The following is a 15,096-nucleotide window of genomic DNA, read 5'->3' on the forward strand; positions in this document are numbered from 1 at the left end:
CCCAATTCCCCAGCACTGTTCCCATCCCCCCAATTCCCCAATAAAAATCTTTAAAAAAAAAAAAAAAAAAAAAGACAAAACCAGTCCTTCCAGGGGTGCTCCTGTCTTAACTTGGACTGTGCCAATCAATCCCTTGAGCCATTCCTTGGCCTGTAAATGCTCAGTTGAGGTGTGTCTCAGCCCAGAATGTGTCTCCTTAGCCAAAGTGACTCATCACACTGGCCAGAGCAGTTTCTGAACTAAAAATTCCCTCCACTTATTGCTTTTTAAAATGTGCCCTGCGATTTCCAAAGATGGAATCCAAACCCTAAGCTTGTTCTTGCCTAAATTGGCTGCCTGCTTTCAGTTGTGGCTCATGGACACGATCAGATTCATCAGAGAACAAGGTCTTAGCCCCTTCGGCCTCCATTAGTAGGAATGCGATGTATGGTGACTGCTGAGCAATGCCAGCACAGTCCTTCCTGTAGCATCTACAAGCCTGAGCTCCTTTAGGACTGAACTGTAGGGTTTTTTCCATTCCTGCAAAGAGATTGAAAAATCTCTCTCGCACTGACATCTAAGAGGCTATGAAAGGACCCAAGGAAATAACCACCTGCAGTAGATCCAGCAGGGTGTAGGTGATTTTTCACAGTGAAGTGAGGTTTTTTTTATCTGTGCTCTGGGTGGGCTTTGCAAAAGCATTCTCACTTCTCCCCACCTCTCCTTCCTCCTCTACTTTAATTTCCTGTATATGAAACATTTTCAGAGGGATCTGATTTCTGCATCGCCAGTCCCATCGGGTCCTCTGCAGAGGGATATGCAAAATAGATACTGCAGAGCAAAGAGGCAGCCAGCGCCAGCCCACTGGGTGACAGTTCAAGTTTGTGAGCACAGTTGCTTAGCACCTGTAAAAGGAGGAATGTCACCTAAAGCTCTCCTCTCTAGGGGTATCAGCAGCTGTGGTGTTTTGACTTGACTGACCCCACAGCTTTGTTGCTTTTTTTAATCCCCAAATTCCCCCACCCTTTCCTTCACTGGGTGGTTACACACAACACAGATCTGTCACCAGCAGGTTATGGTCTGGGAATTTAGGGCCCCCAGATATTGTGTTGTGCCTGCAGATCAGGGGAAAGCCCCTGACAGCCTCCTTGTACTGGAGAAGGAAGAATTTCTGGGCAGTGCTGAAGTTAGACATCTAAGGTAGTTTTTGCTTTGTTCACTTTGATTTCCTTCTACGTTTAACATTGGTGGTGTTTGTATGTTACTTTCTGTGATTCTTTTGGCCTGTGATTTTTAGCCCCTTTTGCCTTCATTGATCTCTCTTCTTAGTCTAAACTTAGCCTTGAGAAACAGGGAACTCTCCAGTTTGGAATACCTCTGCCGGTTATGCTCTCAAGCCTGTGACCTCTGAAGCCATGCAGCCCTTTCTTGTGTGATGCACATCCCATTATCTTGTTTACCTGCTTATTCTCAGAGCTCCAAAAAGAACCTCTAGGTTGGTGAGGTTTCTTTGATAAAACAGCTTTATGTGCACTGAAAAGAAAATTTTTTGTTTGTTTTTAAATTGGGGAATTGGGGATGGGAACAGCGCTGGGGAATTGGGGGAAGAGGAACAGACAAGCTGCTGTCCTTTTGTTCTTTTTTTTTTTAAGATTTTTTTATTGGGGAACTGGGGGGATGGGAACAGTGCTGGGGAATTGGGGGAAGAGGAACAGACAAGTTGCTGTCGTCTTTTTGTTGTTGTTGTTCTTCAACTTGAGCCAGTGGAGGACGTTGCTTCACTGGCTCAAGTTGGCACCATCATTGCGCTCTTCCCGGGCAAGGCAGATCAGTCGCCAGCTTCTGGACAGCTGCTCACAGCGGCTGCTGGCCGCTCACACTGGCTGCTGGCTACACACGGTAGCCCATGGCAACCCACTGCAGCAGGGGCCGCAGCCTACGCCGTCGCCGGCGACTCATGGCAGCCCAGCTCCAGGTTGAGCTGTTGTTCAGCATCTTAGCTGTAGACGGCAGTGTCACTGGCCCTCATATGTGGGATCCGAACCGGGGTCCTCTGGCGTCCCAAGCCAGCTCTTAACCAACGCGCCACTCGGCTGGCCCAGAAAATTGTTTTTAATGTAACTAAACTCCTGTAAGAAACAAATGCCAGATAGTTACATAATAGAGCTGTCAGAGAGCAGGCTGAGGCCCCCTGGGATTTCAGTGGCCCCTTTTCACATTTCATTCAACAGTTATCAACTGAACACTGGCCAGCTGTGGAGCCCTGGGCCAGGCATGAATGGGGAGGACGGATGGAGCTGTGGACCAGACCACTGTGGGTCCTCCCTTTGTGGATCTGTCTACAGCCCTGCCTCCTGCTACCAAGAGGGGCAGTTAGTCCCCATGACAGGACTGGCGTCATCAGATGCAGCGGTCTCTTCTGTTCTTTCCCGTAGCTCCCATTGAAAAGTACCATAATCCCTTTTTAAACCTTGCAAAGCAAAAGGAAAGTAGAAGTTTGTCTTTTTCTTTATCCCATTTTATCAGCCAATCCTTTATTCCTTTATCCTAAGGGGACCCACAAAGGACTTAAGGCAGCCCCGAGACAGTACATATTTGTTTTCCATTGATTACTGAAACAAAATCCATGGGTGTCTCAGTTGGAGAGTAGCCCTGTTGCCATCCTGCCATAAATACAAGCTTAGCCTGGAAAAATACAGTTGGGCTGAAAAGAAGCTACATATTGGCTTTGTTTCCAGAGACTTTTGAAATGATCCTTAACCCCTCATACCCATCCCACATCCCACCAGTAACCGTCTCTCCCCCACATAGTAATGAATTGAAGAAAGATGTTAATGGGTTACATGTTTGAGTCTCTTCCATAGAAGCAACAGAAGGGACAAAGTGAGTGAGTTTTCTCCAACTAAATATCTGTTTTTGGGGCTGTGTAATTTTCTTACCATGTGAAACTACAGGTAAGACTGGAAGATTACACTTGAAAGTCTCGAGGTTTTTTGGATTGAGCCTTTAGCTACTGCCAGGCCTGTCCTCTCTCCCAGATGAGGGAAGCAGAATTGCTTTATCAGTAGGGCACAGGTGCTGAGCTCAGACCTGAAATGGTCTCCCAGTTCAGCCACTTACAAGCCATGTGGCCTTGGGCAAGTTACTTAACATTCCTGGGCCTTAGTTTCCTCATCTGTAAAAATAGGGATAAAAAAACAGTTACCTTGGGCTGGCCGAGTGGCTCGTTGGTTAAGAGTTGGCTTGGGAGCATGAGCTCTGAGCATCAGGGCCGCCGGTTTAGATCCCACATGGGGGCCAGTGATGCTGTGCCCTCCACAGCTAAGATGGTGAACAACAGCTCGACCAGGAACTGGGCTGCCGTGAGTCGCCACCAGCGTAGGCTGCAGTGGGCTGCCTTGAGCTACCATGAATGGCCGGCAGCTGGCGTGAGCTGCTGTGAGCGGCCGTCCAATGGCCTGCGACTGACTGCCTCAGCCAGGAAGTCAATGATCATAATACCAACATGGACCAGTGAAGCGATGTCCTCCACAACTAGACTGAAGAACAAAAGGACAGCAACTTGTCTGTTCCCCTTCCCCAATTCCCCAACGCTGTTCGCCTTTGCCAATTCCCCAATAAAAATTTTAAATAGTCTTTAAAAAAAAAAAAAAGCAGTTACCTTATTGGTAAGATTAAATGAGATAATGTATGTAAAGCCCCTGGCTTTGAGAGGGGCTCAGTTAACGATAGCTTCTTAATAAATGTTAGAACAATCCCAGAAGCCTCTGCCATGTGTCCAGGACAATTGGCTCCTATGTAGCTTCTTTTATCTTTCATCTGTTGACCAAGAAGAGCTATTGAGGTTACATAGTAGGTGACCAATAAATGTTTGTTGAATGAATGTGAGGGCCTGGGTACTTTCTTTGTCCTATTGCCTTAGAGCAGCACTTCACACTGTTTTACACTAGGAGATGTCCTGAGAGGTGCTTTGAGAAAACTGTCCAGTTAGGTTTGGGGAACACTATAGAGTCTGCAGTGTATGAATGCTAGCGCTCTCCAGAGATGAATAAGGCATATCACTGTTAGAGAAGCTGGAAAAGTTGAGAGAATAAATCTCCGTAGCTTTTTTTTTTTTTTTTAGCTGAGCCATCCTGCCACCTGTTGGCAGCTCAGCTCGGGCATCGAACCAGCGACCCTGTTGCTCAGAGCTCGCCCTCTTGAGCAAGCTTAACCACCTGAGCCACTCGGCCAGCCTTTGTCCTTAGCTTTTTAAACTCAACATTTTCCAAGCTCATTTGACTTTGTAGGGCAATGATAGTACCTCAGTGAGGATGTGGTGAGGCTCTAATGAGTAAACCTGTGTGAAGCACTTAGAACAGTGCTGAATAGAATATGGTCACGATGGAGCTGCTGTCACCGTGATTGTTAGGTGCTTTCTAATCTGTGGACTCTTCCAGAGTACGGAGCCATTTCCGTATTGATGGGCATTTAAGTTATTTCCGATGGTGCATTGTTTTGGACAGTGCTGCAGTAAACCCCTTATATCCTGTGCAGATATTTCTGTGGGAGAGATTCCTAGAAGTAAATTGTTGGGCCAAAGGATATGCACATTCAAAAATTTGATAGATCCTTCAGAATTACCTTCCAAAATTTGATCAGCCATTTATCTAATAGTTCATTTGCCCAGTAGAGAGATAAGAAGCTATCTTCCCATACCGCACATGTGCTGGATCCTTCTCGCCTCCTCCTGTGGAACACAACAGAAAGTCACTCCTCTTTTCTGTCTTGCAGAGTCTGGCCACAGATAAAGGACCAAAATGACTGACTCAAAATATTTCACCACGACCAAGAAAGGTACTGTTTGTCTCATTATGGGGTTGTGTCCTGCTTTTTCCCTGCCCAGCCCTTCTGCTTGCTCCTTACAGGGGGTGGGGTGGGGTGGGGGCCTGGAAGCGAGTGGTGGGAATTACCCAGAGCATCTTTAACCCTCTGGATCCAGAAAATTAAACTTTGATGGTGTAAGAAATTGACCACTTCTTTCAGAATTCAAAAAGGGAAGAGTATTAGCTCTAAGTATAGAAAAAAAGACCTTTTGTTCCCCATGGCTTAAAATTGTTAAATATTGGGTTGTCGGAAAAGTCATGACATTTTTTCTGTTTTTCATTGCAAAAATGCATCATGCCTTTTTTGACAACCCAATATGATGTGTTTTTCCTGGAGGAAAGAAGGTATACAATGCTATCAGCAGCCACACAAGGATATGTGTGTCTAGTCCTTATCCAAGGTCACATGTTTTATGTGGTTAAGTCAGAGTTTATATTCTGTTTTTCATTTGACATTATCATAAACATTTCCCCACAGTTCTGACAACTCAGTCTACTGAGTCGCTGCACTGAAATTTGCTAAGCTCATCTTATATTGTTGCATATTCTGATTGTTTCTGCTTTTTGGGAAATGGAGGCTGTTTTAGCAGCCGACAAATATGCTTTGACCCTGTAAGCATCTTCTGACTGGTCCTTCCTTCCTCCCTACTTCCTTCCAAATGAGATTGACACACGCCTGCTGACCAGATTAAAAGAGTCTGTTGTTGGGTCAGCTGCCCCTTCTCAGGCATTTTATTTATTGGTCCAGCCAGTTTTATTGAACACCTTCCATGTACAGTGACAGAGACAGTCTCTAAACTGGCTTTGCTTGTGGTTGAGCAGAGAAGACAGTTTATTAAGTAGTAATCACTCTGAAGGGCAGTGGGTGCTATGATAAGGGCAGTGTAGGAGGCTGTGGGAGGGCCCTGGGTGGACCTGGCTAGATAAAGGGGCTGGGGCTGGGGAGGGAAGCAGGGCAGTGCCCTTGGTACATTCAGGGAAAGAAAAGCACTTCGGCAGAAGTTACTCAAGAGTGTGATGGAAGGAAGGTTGGAGAAGTGCAGGGATCAGGGCCTGGTGAGCCAGGCTGGAGGGGATGAACTTAGTGCTGAGTGTATTGGGGTGTCAGTGCTGGTGTTTTTGTGTGTTTTCTTTTGAAGAGAATGTCTGTGGAGAGATGCCTAGGTCCAAATCTGACATCAGTGTTGGTTTTAAGCAAGGGAAGGGAGGCCCAAGGCAGATTCTAATAAAGACGTGAAGGGCCTGAAGCTGGGGGAGGCAGGGAGGCGGTACCATAGCTCTGATGAGAGATGGAGATGATGGTGCCTGCCTGAGCTAGGGGATGGCAGTTGGGTAGAGAGAATCAGGTGCCTTGTATGTGATTGAGGAGCTAGGCTTAGTGACAGGAAGGAGAGACATTCAGATGCAGGCAGATCCCAGGTTCACCTTACCAGCCTTCTTGAGGCCAAGGTGACTCAGGCCTGGATCCATCCATTGACAGCCAGTTGTACTGTAACCAGCCAAAGGTTTCCAGCAAAGCAGGGGCAGCCCTGCAGTAGGGCCCAGGGTCAAAGTCATCATGGTCTGTTGGAGTCTATAGCTGAGAGACATGGCCCCTCTCTGTCTCTTGGAGAAGAGCATGGCTTCCTTCAGCCCTACAGAGCCATGAATTTGAACTGCAAGGTCTGCAGATTCCTCTTGGCTCTGGTGAGCAATATCCTCAGTGTGGCCTTGCCCCGGGCTGTGCTGTGTGTTCTTAATTAACCTTGTTTGGAGTTCTTTGCTGAACACCACATTGTTCAGTCATGATAAAAACCTGCTGGTTTTCTTTTCCTCACTGTAAATCTGTCTAGAACTTCCTCAGCACTTACCTCCACACGACAATCTGCTTTACCCTCATCCTGAGTGAGTAACTTGAGAGGGAAGCCCAGGACTCTTATTCTACAAAAAAGATAACCAAGACAGAGAGTTGCGTGGTGAATTAATAATAGTGGCCACCCTTAATGCAGGCTGCTGAGTGACAGGCACTGAAATGAGAGGCTCACATCTGAGTTTAACACTCAGAGAATCCAGTGCCCTGGTCAAGGTAGAGTAGAGATGAGGAAATCGGTCCAGGAGCCGGCCAAGTAGCGCGTTGGTTAAGAGCTGGCTTGGGACGCCAGCTCTGAATAGCAGGGCCCCGGTTCGGATCCCACATGAGGGCCAGTGACGCTGCGCCCTCTACAGCTAAGATGGTGAACAAACAGCTCGACCTGGAGCTGAGCTGCCATGAGTCACCAGCGACGATGTAGGCTGCAGCCCCTGCTGCAGTGGGCTGCCATAAGCTACCGTGTGTGGCCGGCAGCCGGCGTGAGCTGCCAAGAGCCGCCGTGAGCGGCTGTCTGGTGGCCAGCAACCGATCTGCCTCATTTGGGAGAGCACAATGATAATACCAACATGGGCTAGTGAAGCAACGTCCTCCACAACTAGACTGAAGAACAAAAGGACAGCAAGTTGTCTGTTCCTTTTCCCCCGATTCCCCAACGGTGTTCCCCTCCCTCAATTCCCCAATAAAATCTTTAAAAAAAAAAAAGGAAATCGGTCCAGAGAGGCAGAGTGTGTGTCCTGGGTCAGCCTGGGCATATGGGCTTTGGAGCTGGCAGACCTGGTTTTGAATCTTGGCCTACCTCCTATCCTACCAGCTGTGTGTCCATGGGCAAGTTACGGAACTCTTTGCAGCCCCCATTTGCTCATCTATAAAATAGGAAATGCAGAGTTGTGAGGATGACTTGAAAAAAAGCGTGGGAAGAAGTTAGAGGGGCGCCTGGCTTAGAGAAAGGCTCAGGAAAGCCTGGCGGCAGCTGTTCTGAGGGCGGGAAGCCTGTCACTCCAAAGCCTGCCCTCTTAACCTTTTACTAGGTTTATCAGGGTCCTGACTACCTCTTCATGGCAGGGCCCCAAACAGCCCTACTTCCTCATTTTCTTTTTCTAGATCATCAAGTTCTTAAAAACAGTTTATTACGTGCTAGGTCCTTTGTGGGGCAACTGAATTCCCATTTTCAGAGCTGAGCAGCCACTTGGGTCTCAGGAAGTGAAACCCTGAGTGTGCTGTTTTAACTAGAAGTTCTAGGAAAACAAGAAAAGCCAAGTGTGGAAATCGAGCAAATCCTACCTCCTCCCCTCAAAACTTAAGTCCCCAGATTCCATTACATGCTGCCCTGAGGGATTTGGGTACTGGTGGCTGAGGAAGACTTTGCTTCCCTCTGTATCTTTTCAGCCATCTGGCTGGATCGCTTTTTGTCTCTCTCACAACACCTGTAGCTTCCCCGTTCCTCTCTTCAATCCAATGTGACCTCCAAGCTTTCATCTTGATAATTCCTCTCCTAACAGTTGTTTCTCTCTGCTGCCTGTTCCACCCGAGACCACGTGCCTAAAGCTGCCCTCAGCCTGCAGCCTGGAGTGTCTTACCTGCTTCTCTCTCACTCTTGGAGAAGTTGGGGACTGGGAATCTCCCCCTGGCAAGGTGGGGATAGATCATTCATGCCTGCCTCCTTTTTTAGGGGAGATCTTCGAGCTGAAGGCAGAGCTCAACAGTGACAAGAAGGAGAAGAAGAAGGAGGCGGTGAAGAAAGTAATTGCGTCGATGACTGTTGGCAAAGATGTCAGGTGTGCAGGAGTAGGCCAAGTGGCATCTCCTTCAGGGCCTCTCTAGGGACCCACGTCTCCCTTCATCTAGCCCCCTTCACAGACCTCCTTTCCGAACAGAAGGCTTTATTTGCAGAGGGGTCATAAGCTCCAATGCTAATGGGGTCAAGCAGTAATGGAGTGAGTGAAGTGGACGTGGCATGAACCCTGTCAGAAACTCCAGAGGATTGCTGCCCGCTGTGGAAAATTAACCCAGTGTGGCCAGGTCTTCTGGTTTTTAAAAAAGAATGAGAAGTTAGATTTTTCCTTTTTTTTAAAGATTTTATTGGGGAATTGGGGGAAGGAACAGCATTGGGGAATCAGGGAAGGGGTGATTTTTTATTTTTAATCTCCCTATTTTAGATTGCCAGATGATATTAAAGAAATGAACACTGCGCATGTAAAACATACCTGCACATTGGATTTTTCCGATTTGGCATTAGTTGGCAGCCTCTGGTTTGCCTATGATTGCCAGGACAGATCGTGTAGAATTACTGCCCCACCTTTGCTCATGCTTTCCTCCTTCCTGAAATGTCCCTTTCCCCTTTTTCATTCACCCAGCTTTTCTTTCCATCTTTAAAACCCATTCAAGGTCTCCCTGCTGCCTCTACTCATCATCCTAGCCCAATGCCGTAAATACACAGCATTTGCTCTATGTTCCTATCACGTGGTACTAATTCTAGACTATTCTCCTCTTATGTGTATTTGTGTTTACTTGCCCACCACATTGTAAAGTCCCCAAGTGTTACAGCTTAACACTTGCACAGTGTTTGAGAATCTGCAGAACTGTTTCAGATATGTCTTTCCAGAAGTTCCCTTACAATTTCCGTATTGTAGGTAATGATGATTTTACTGCTAAAGAAACAAAATAAAGGAGTACAATGACTGTCCAACAGTCACATGGTTAACGGCAGAACTAGGACTCATGCCCAGCCCTTCTGAAATCCAAATCCGTGGCTTTTGCCCATTCCCTCCCCTCTGTGCCCTCATGGTGCCCAGCCCCATGCTTTGTACACCCTGGTGCTGACATGGGACCGCTCCCCATCTGGGTCACACAGCAGGATCACACTGCTCCAGACTTCTCCAGGGACTGCCCTGTCCCATTACTGCCCTCGGGGAGCAAGGATCCTGACAGCACCACAGGAGAGAAACAGTTCTGCAGAGGGACCTGCTGAAGACAGAGTGGCAAAGGGATTAGGCGTCTGCTGGAAAACTGTGCCTCCTTCCAAATCAGGTTCCTTCTAGGACAGAGCCACTTGACTTCAGTAGAACGCCACTGTCACCTCCTCACAGCGGAAGCCTCTTTGGTCTTCCATCTCAGAGGAGCTTGTTATGCTGATATGACGGGCCCAAAAGAGCAAGTTGGGCTCATCAGCTGTTTCTCCTCTCCCCCGCACCACCCCACCCCACCCCACCCCACCCCTGCTTTCTTCCTGGTATGTCATCTTTCATCTTCCAAGGTGATCTATCAGTTTTAGCACTGACTGGTCTCCTGCCTGTTGGGGCTCAGGAAGTTTACTTTGACCTCTTAAGTCTCTTGTTACTGTGGCCATACCCATAAAATCACAAGACTTTAGAGGGAAGGTGATGATTCCAGAGACAGAAAATTGATCTCTAACCATATTTCACATCTCAAGGGGCTTGTGACTCTGGGACTGTGAGTGCCACGTTGGTTCCACCTAGAATAACAGCAATCCTCAGCATGGCTTTTGAAGTCAAGCTGGCTCTTCAGGTCAGTTATTTGACATTTAGGAGCCTCGTGTTATCTTCTGTAAAACGGGGATAATCCCCTAGCCTCTTGGGGCTTTTAAATGAGATTAAGTACATACGTAAAGCCCTTAGTGCCAAGCCTGGCATATAGCACATGCTCTGTACATGCTGAGCTGATTTTTAGTGGGCACCTGAGCTGGCCCTTGTGGTGAAAGCAGCATGGCCCTTCCCTGGTTCTCTACAGCCCTCCGGAGCCTGCAGCCCTGTATAAGGGCCACGTTAAGTATCAGGGAAGGAAAAACAACCATTTTCATTTATTTAGCGTCTCCCAGATATCAAGTATGTTGTCTTTAATTACACAGGGGCCCTGTGAAATGGGGTTTTGTTGCACCTTTCTTGCAAATGAGGAACAGACTCGGGAGTTAGGGGAGATGAAGGAGTTTTCCCAACTTGATACAGCTAACAAGACAAAGCTGAGTTTGAGCCAGGTCTCATGGGCTCCAGAGCCTTGTTTGAACCCTGGGAAAAGAACAGAGGACTCTTTTTGCTTTTAAAATCACCCTTTGGAATTCCATTTTTACCGGTAGGTGTTCATGGTAACAGAGCATAGCTGATGTCCTCCCTTTTACTAGGAAGTCCTGTTATCTTTCTCCTACCCTCCTATCCACTGTCTCCCCGCACTCCTCCCACCCCACTAGCTGCCTGAAAAATCTTCCCCTTTCTTTGGCCTTCCCCACACTGATGTCATTTTGACCTTCTAGTGCCCTCTTCCCCGACGTGGTAAACTGTATGCAGACGGACAACCTGGAACTAAAGAAGCTGGTGTACCTGTACTTGATGAACTATGCCAAGAGTCAGCCCGACATGGCCATCATGGCCGTCAATACTTTTGTGAAGGTGAGTAGGAGCCTAGTGGGAGCAGTGGTATAGGTGCTCACTGTTCCTTCTCTCCTCGACCTCCTGGGGTGAAGCACTATGGCCCTGGGTAGAAACACGCAAGCTCCTTTCCAGGCCTTCTCACTCCCATCCTGAGGGCTTCATCTTCCAGCAAAGGGCTCCCACTCTCCAAAAAATCAGATGCTATAGAACCTGCTAACTCATTCTACGTGAAGTCACACAAGCCCTGTTGATCCCCGAGTTCCCCTGGGGTCAGCCATTGCCTGCATCCTTTGCCAGGGCAGGATTCAGCAAATGTCTGAGAGCTTCTGTGTTCCCCTTCTAGACTTTGCTGCTTTCTGCATTTTTTGCCCCTCCAGATTGAGGAACAAATGGGGACTTGAATTGTCAGCTCTGTGCACCTTTATAATCTTAGCTCCCCGATCCCTGTTTATGCTCAGATATGGCCAAATGAGGGGTTCTGTGGCCCAATGGGAAGATTAAGGGTTGTGGTGCTAGATGGATGTGAGTTTGACTCAGCTCCACTTTGTGACTGGGTGAGCTCCCAACCTTCCTGAGAGCCTCAGCTTCCTCACCTGTAAAATAGGAAGAGTGTTGTATGTCTGTTGTGTGGATCAGAGGTGACAAAGCCCAAAAGCCCAGCACAGTATCTGGCATATGCTAAGTGCCCATATGTGGCACTTTTGATGCTGTTGGCCGCAGTTGGTGGGAGATTCCCACAGCAGCCATCTGATGTTGCTCAGCCCACCCCTGCCCCCGGCCAATGGCTGGTTCCCCTCAGGACTGTGAGGACCCCAACCCCCTGATCCGGGCCCTTGCTGTGCGGACCATGGGCTGCATCCGTGTTGACAAGATCACAGAGTACCTGTGCGAACCACTCCGGAAGTGCCTGAAGGATGAGGACCCATATGTGCGCAAGACGGCAGCTGTGTGCGTGGCCAAGCTCCACGACATCAACGCCCAGCTGGTAGAGGACCAGGGCTTCCTAGACACCCTTAAAGACCTCATCTCTGACTCTAACCCCATGGTAAGCTGCTGCCACCCACCATGCCACCTCCACCACCTCGTGGGTTGCTTGGGAAGACCTTGGCTTGACCCTCCGCCAGATAGTCTCCAGTTCCTGGAAGCCAGAGCCTTGCTGGGTGGGCTAATGGTTATCATGTCTACAGTGGTTCAGACACCACCTTTGGGGTGAGCTAGACCTGGATTCTCTTCTTTGCGCACTCTCTAACAAGCTGTGTGACTTTGGGCAAGCTGCCTAACCTTCTGAGCCCTGTTTTCTTCATCGGTAAGATGGATCTAATCCTACATGTTTGGCAAGAGTGCTGTAACGCTTAAGTTGTGAAGGTAATGTGCCTAGTATGGCCTGGCACACAATAGGGGTGCAACCAAGACTAGTGCCCTCCTTCCAGTCACTATCATTGTCACTGTCTTCTCACCAAGACCATCGGTGAGCTCTGAATGTGAGGTGCTTTTCCCTTTCCCCACATCTTTGCAGGGTTATAGAGATCACCCTGGAAGTAGCATAGCCTGAAGGACAGGACATCAGGTTGTAGATGGGAGGGGAACTTGTCTCCTCACACACAGCGGTGGCAGCAGTTCGGCTGACCCTGTTTAAAATGAAATGCACAAACCCCTCGGCCCAGCCATCCCACTTTGTGTCCTACAGAAACACTGATCACACACTGGCGCTGAGTGGCCAGTACACGGATAGCCCTGGGAGCACTATTTGTCATAGGGAAAAGTTGAAAGCCATGCAGAGCACACATAAAAACAGCTGCTCTGGTGGAAATGGGTTGAGGGCCCAGAGCTTCACCTGGCAAGCCCCTCTGTATTCCAGCCCCCATGTGTTCCCAGCAGCCCCAAGGGCCTCTGCAAGAATCTTCTAGCTCTCAGAAGCGCTGTTGACAGCCTCTGAAGTGAGCTGTTGTAACTGGTAGATGGGGGCTGTGTGTTAGGTAGCTGGGAATGCTTTCTGTTGCCAGGCACCTGGAGCTAGATCTTCCTTTTGTTTTCCCTCATTTTGTTTAATGGCAAGTGCACTTATTTTAGTTCCAGTTTACAGAGGAGTCAGTAGGGTGAGTGCTTAGAGTGGGTTTCTATGCTCCAGACCCTGCCCATCGGGTCATATTTTTTTCAGGATATTCAACTTCTGACCAACCAGCATCATTAGTCCCACTGCCCTCTGGCCTGTGAGCAGTGCCCCCAGCCTCTGCTCCTTCCACCCTCTCAACCAGGTGGTGGCAAATGCAGTAGCTGCCCTCTCCGAGATCGCCGAGTCTCACCCCAGCAGCAACCTCCTCGACCTGAACCCTCAGTCCATTAACAAGCTGCTCACAGCCCTGAATGAGTGTACCGAATGGGGCCAGATCTTCATCCTGGACTGCCTGGCCAACTACACACCCAAGGATGACCGGGAGGCCCAGAGGTGAGCAAGCTGCCCCTTGCTTGCCAGTCCAGCCAGAGCTGGCCTCACAGGTTCTCTAACCATGAGCGGGACCTCAGGCTTCCAGTGGGCTCCTTCCCACAGACCATCCGCAGACACACCTCAAGGGAGGCCAGAGCCAGGCTGTCAGCGGTGTTGCTTAAGGCAGTCAGCTCACTGTTCTTCGTGGGCAGAGACAGAAGCCAGGGCCTGACCTGGGACCTGGCAGAGATCCTGGTCATCTCCAGCTGAGTGATGGAGGTGGATAGCATCACAGCCCCCTTTGTTGAATTCTCACCAGGTGTCTGGGGCTCTGCGGGTGCTTCCCATGCATTTGATAATCCTTAAAGCAACTCTGTGAAGATGGTCTTATCATTGTCCCCATTTTATAGGAAAGGCAACTCCAGCTTAGAGAAGTAGAGGAAATCGTGCAGGTCACCCAGCTGGAATTTCCCTGACTCTTGATCCTAACCAACATGATATCCTGCCCCTTTTGAACACGGTCACAGCAGAGGAAGGGAAGGAGTTGACATTTATTGAGTATTTACTACATTCTGGGCACTGTGCTGGTACTTTACATGCATTGTCTCATTTTAGCCCCAGCAATCCTGTGCAGTTGGCATCATCATCTTCATTTTCTAGATGGGGAAACTGAGTTTCAGAGTGATTTTTCCCACCTGCTTGGGATCAGTTTGCAGGCTGCAGAACCAGATTGAAGGTCTCCCACCTACAGAAGACATGCTGTCTTGATAACTAAAAACAGGTGTTTCCCCTTGTCTGTCTCCTCTCTGCCGCCTTGGAACATACTCCAGCATCTGTGAGCGGGTCACCCCCAGGCTCTCCCACGCCAACTCTGCTGTGGTGCTGTCCGCTGTGAAGGTGCTGATGAAGTTCATGGAGATGTTGTCCAAGGACCTGGACTACTATGGCACACTGCTCAAGAAGCTGGCCCCGCCCCTAGTCACACTGCTGTCGGCTGAGCCTGAGCTGCAGTACGTGGCCCTGCGGAACATCAACCTCATCGTGCAGAAAAGGTACCGGGACTGCCACACACATGCTGTGTGTACTCCTAGGGGTTCTACCGCTGGGAACAGGGTCTCGAAGGGAAACTTACATGTCACCATGCAGGAAGTCTCAGCTTAACCCAGGGATTCTTAGCCAAGGACAGCTTTGTCCCCCAGGGGACATTTCACAATGTCTGAAGACATTTTTGGTTGTTACACCTGGAAGTGCTACTGGCATCTACTGGGTATGGCCAATGATGCTGCGTAACAGCCCCACCACAGAGAAGCGTTTCGTCCAAAATATCAGTAGTGCTGAGGTTGAGAAACCCTGGTTCAGCCTAACCAGGTAGCAAAATCAGGTAGAAGCTAGCATGGAGCTTCTTAACCACAGACAACGGATGGCACCACAGTCCACAGAGCTCTCCAGAAATGGGTTGTAAGATTTTGTCTGTGCATATGCATTTTTCCTGGGACAGAGTCCATAGCTCTGGTCAAACTCCCTGAGGTTGGAGGACTGTGGGTGATGAGATACTGTGGACTCTGCATCAGCCTGGGGACCAGGGGAGAGGTATGT

At 48.8% G+C, this 15,096-nt stretch overlaps 1 protein-coding gene across 6 annotated transcripts in view; it reads left to right on the forward strand.

Annotated features, from left to right (window-relative positions):
* The window catches only part of AP1B1 (adaptor related protein complex 1 subunit beta 1), a 49,060-nt gene that overhangs the window by 13,577 nt on the left and 20,387 nt on the right, over window positions 1–15,096 (forward strand). For all 6 annotated transcript variants that reach the window (XM_019643120.1, XM_019643121.1, XM_019643122.1 and 3 more), the window contains exons 2-7: window positions 4,753–4,815; window positions 8,363–8,468; window positions 10,958–11,093; window positions 11,875–12,120; window positions 13,331–13,521; window positions 14,331–14,552. In XM_019643120.1, the coding sequence (XP_019498665.1) occupies window positions 4,779–4,815; window positions 8,363–8,468; window positions 10,958–11,093; window positions 11,875–12,120; window positions 13,331–13,521; window positions 14,331–14,552 (938 nt within the window). In that variant the 5' untranslated portion in view covers window positions 4,753–4,778. The remainder of the gene's footprint in view (window positions 1–4,752; window positions 4,816–8,362; window positions 8,469–10,957; window positions 11,094–11,874; window positions 12,121–13,330; window positions 13,522–14,330; window positions 14,553–15,096) is intronic.

This window comes from Hipposideros armiger, unplaced genomic scaffold (assembly GCF_001890085.2).
Source record: "Hipposideros armiger isolate ML-2016 unplaced genomic scaffold, ASM189008v1 scaffold_75, whole genome shotgun sequence".
NCBI lineage: Eukaryota > Metazoa > Chordata > Mammalia > Chiroptera > Hipposideridae > Hipposideros > Hipposideros armiger.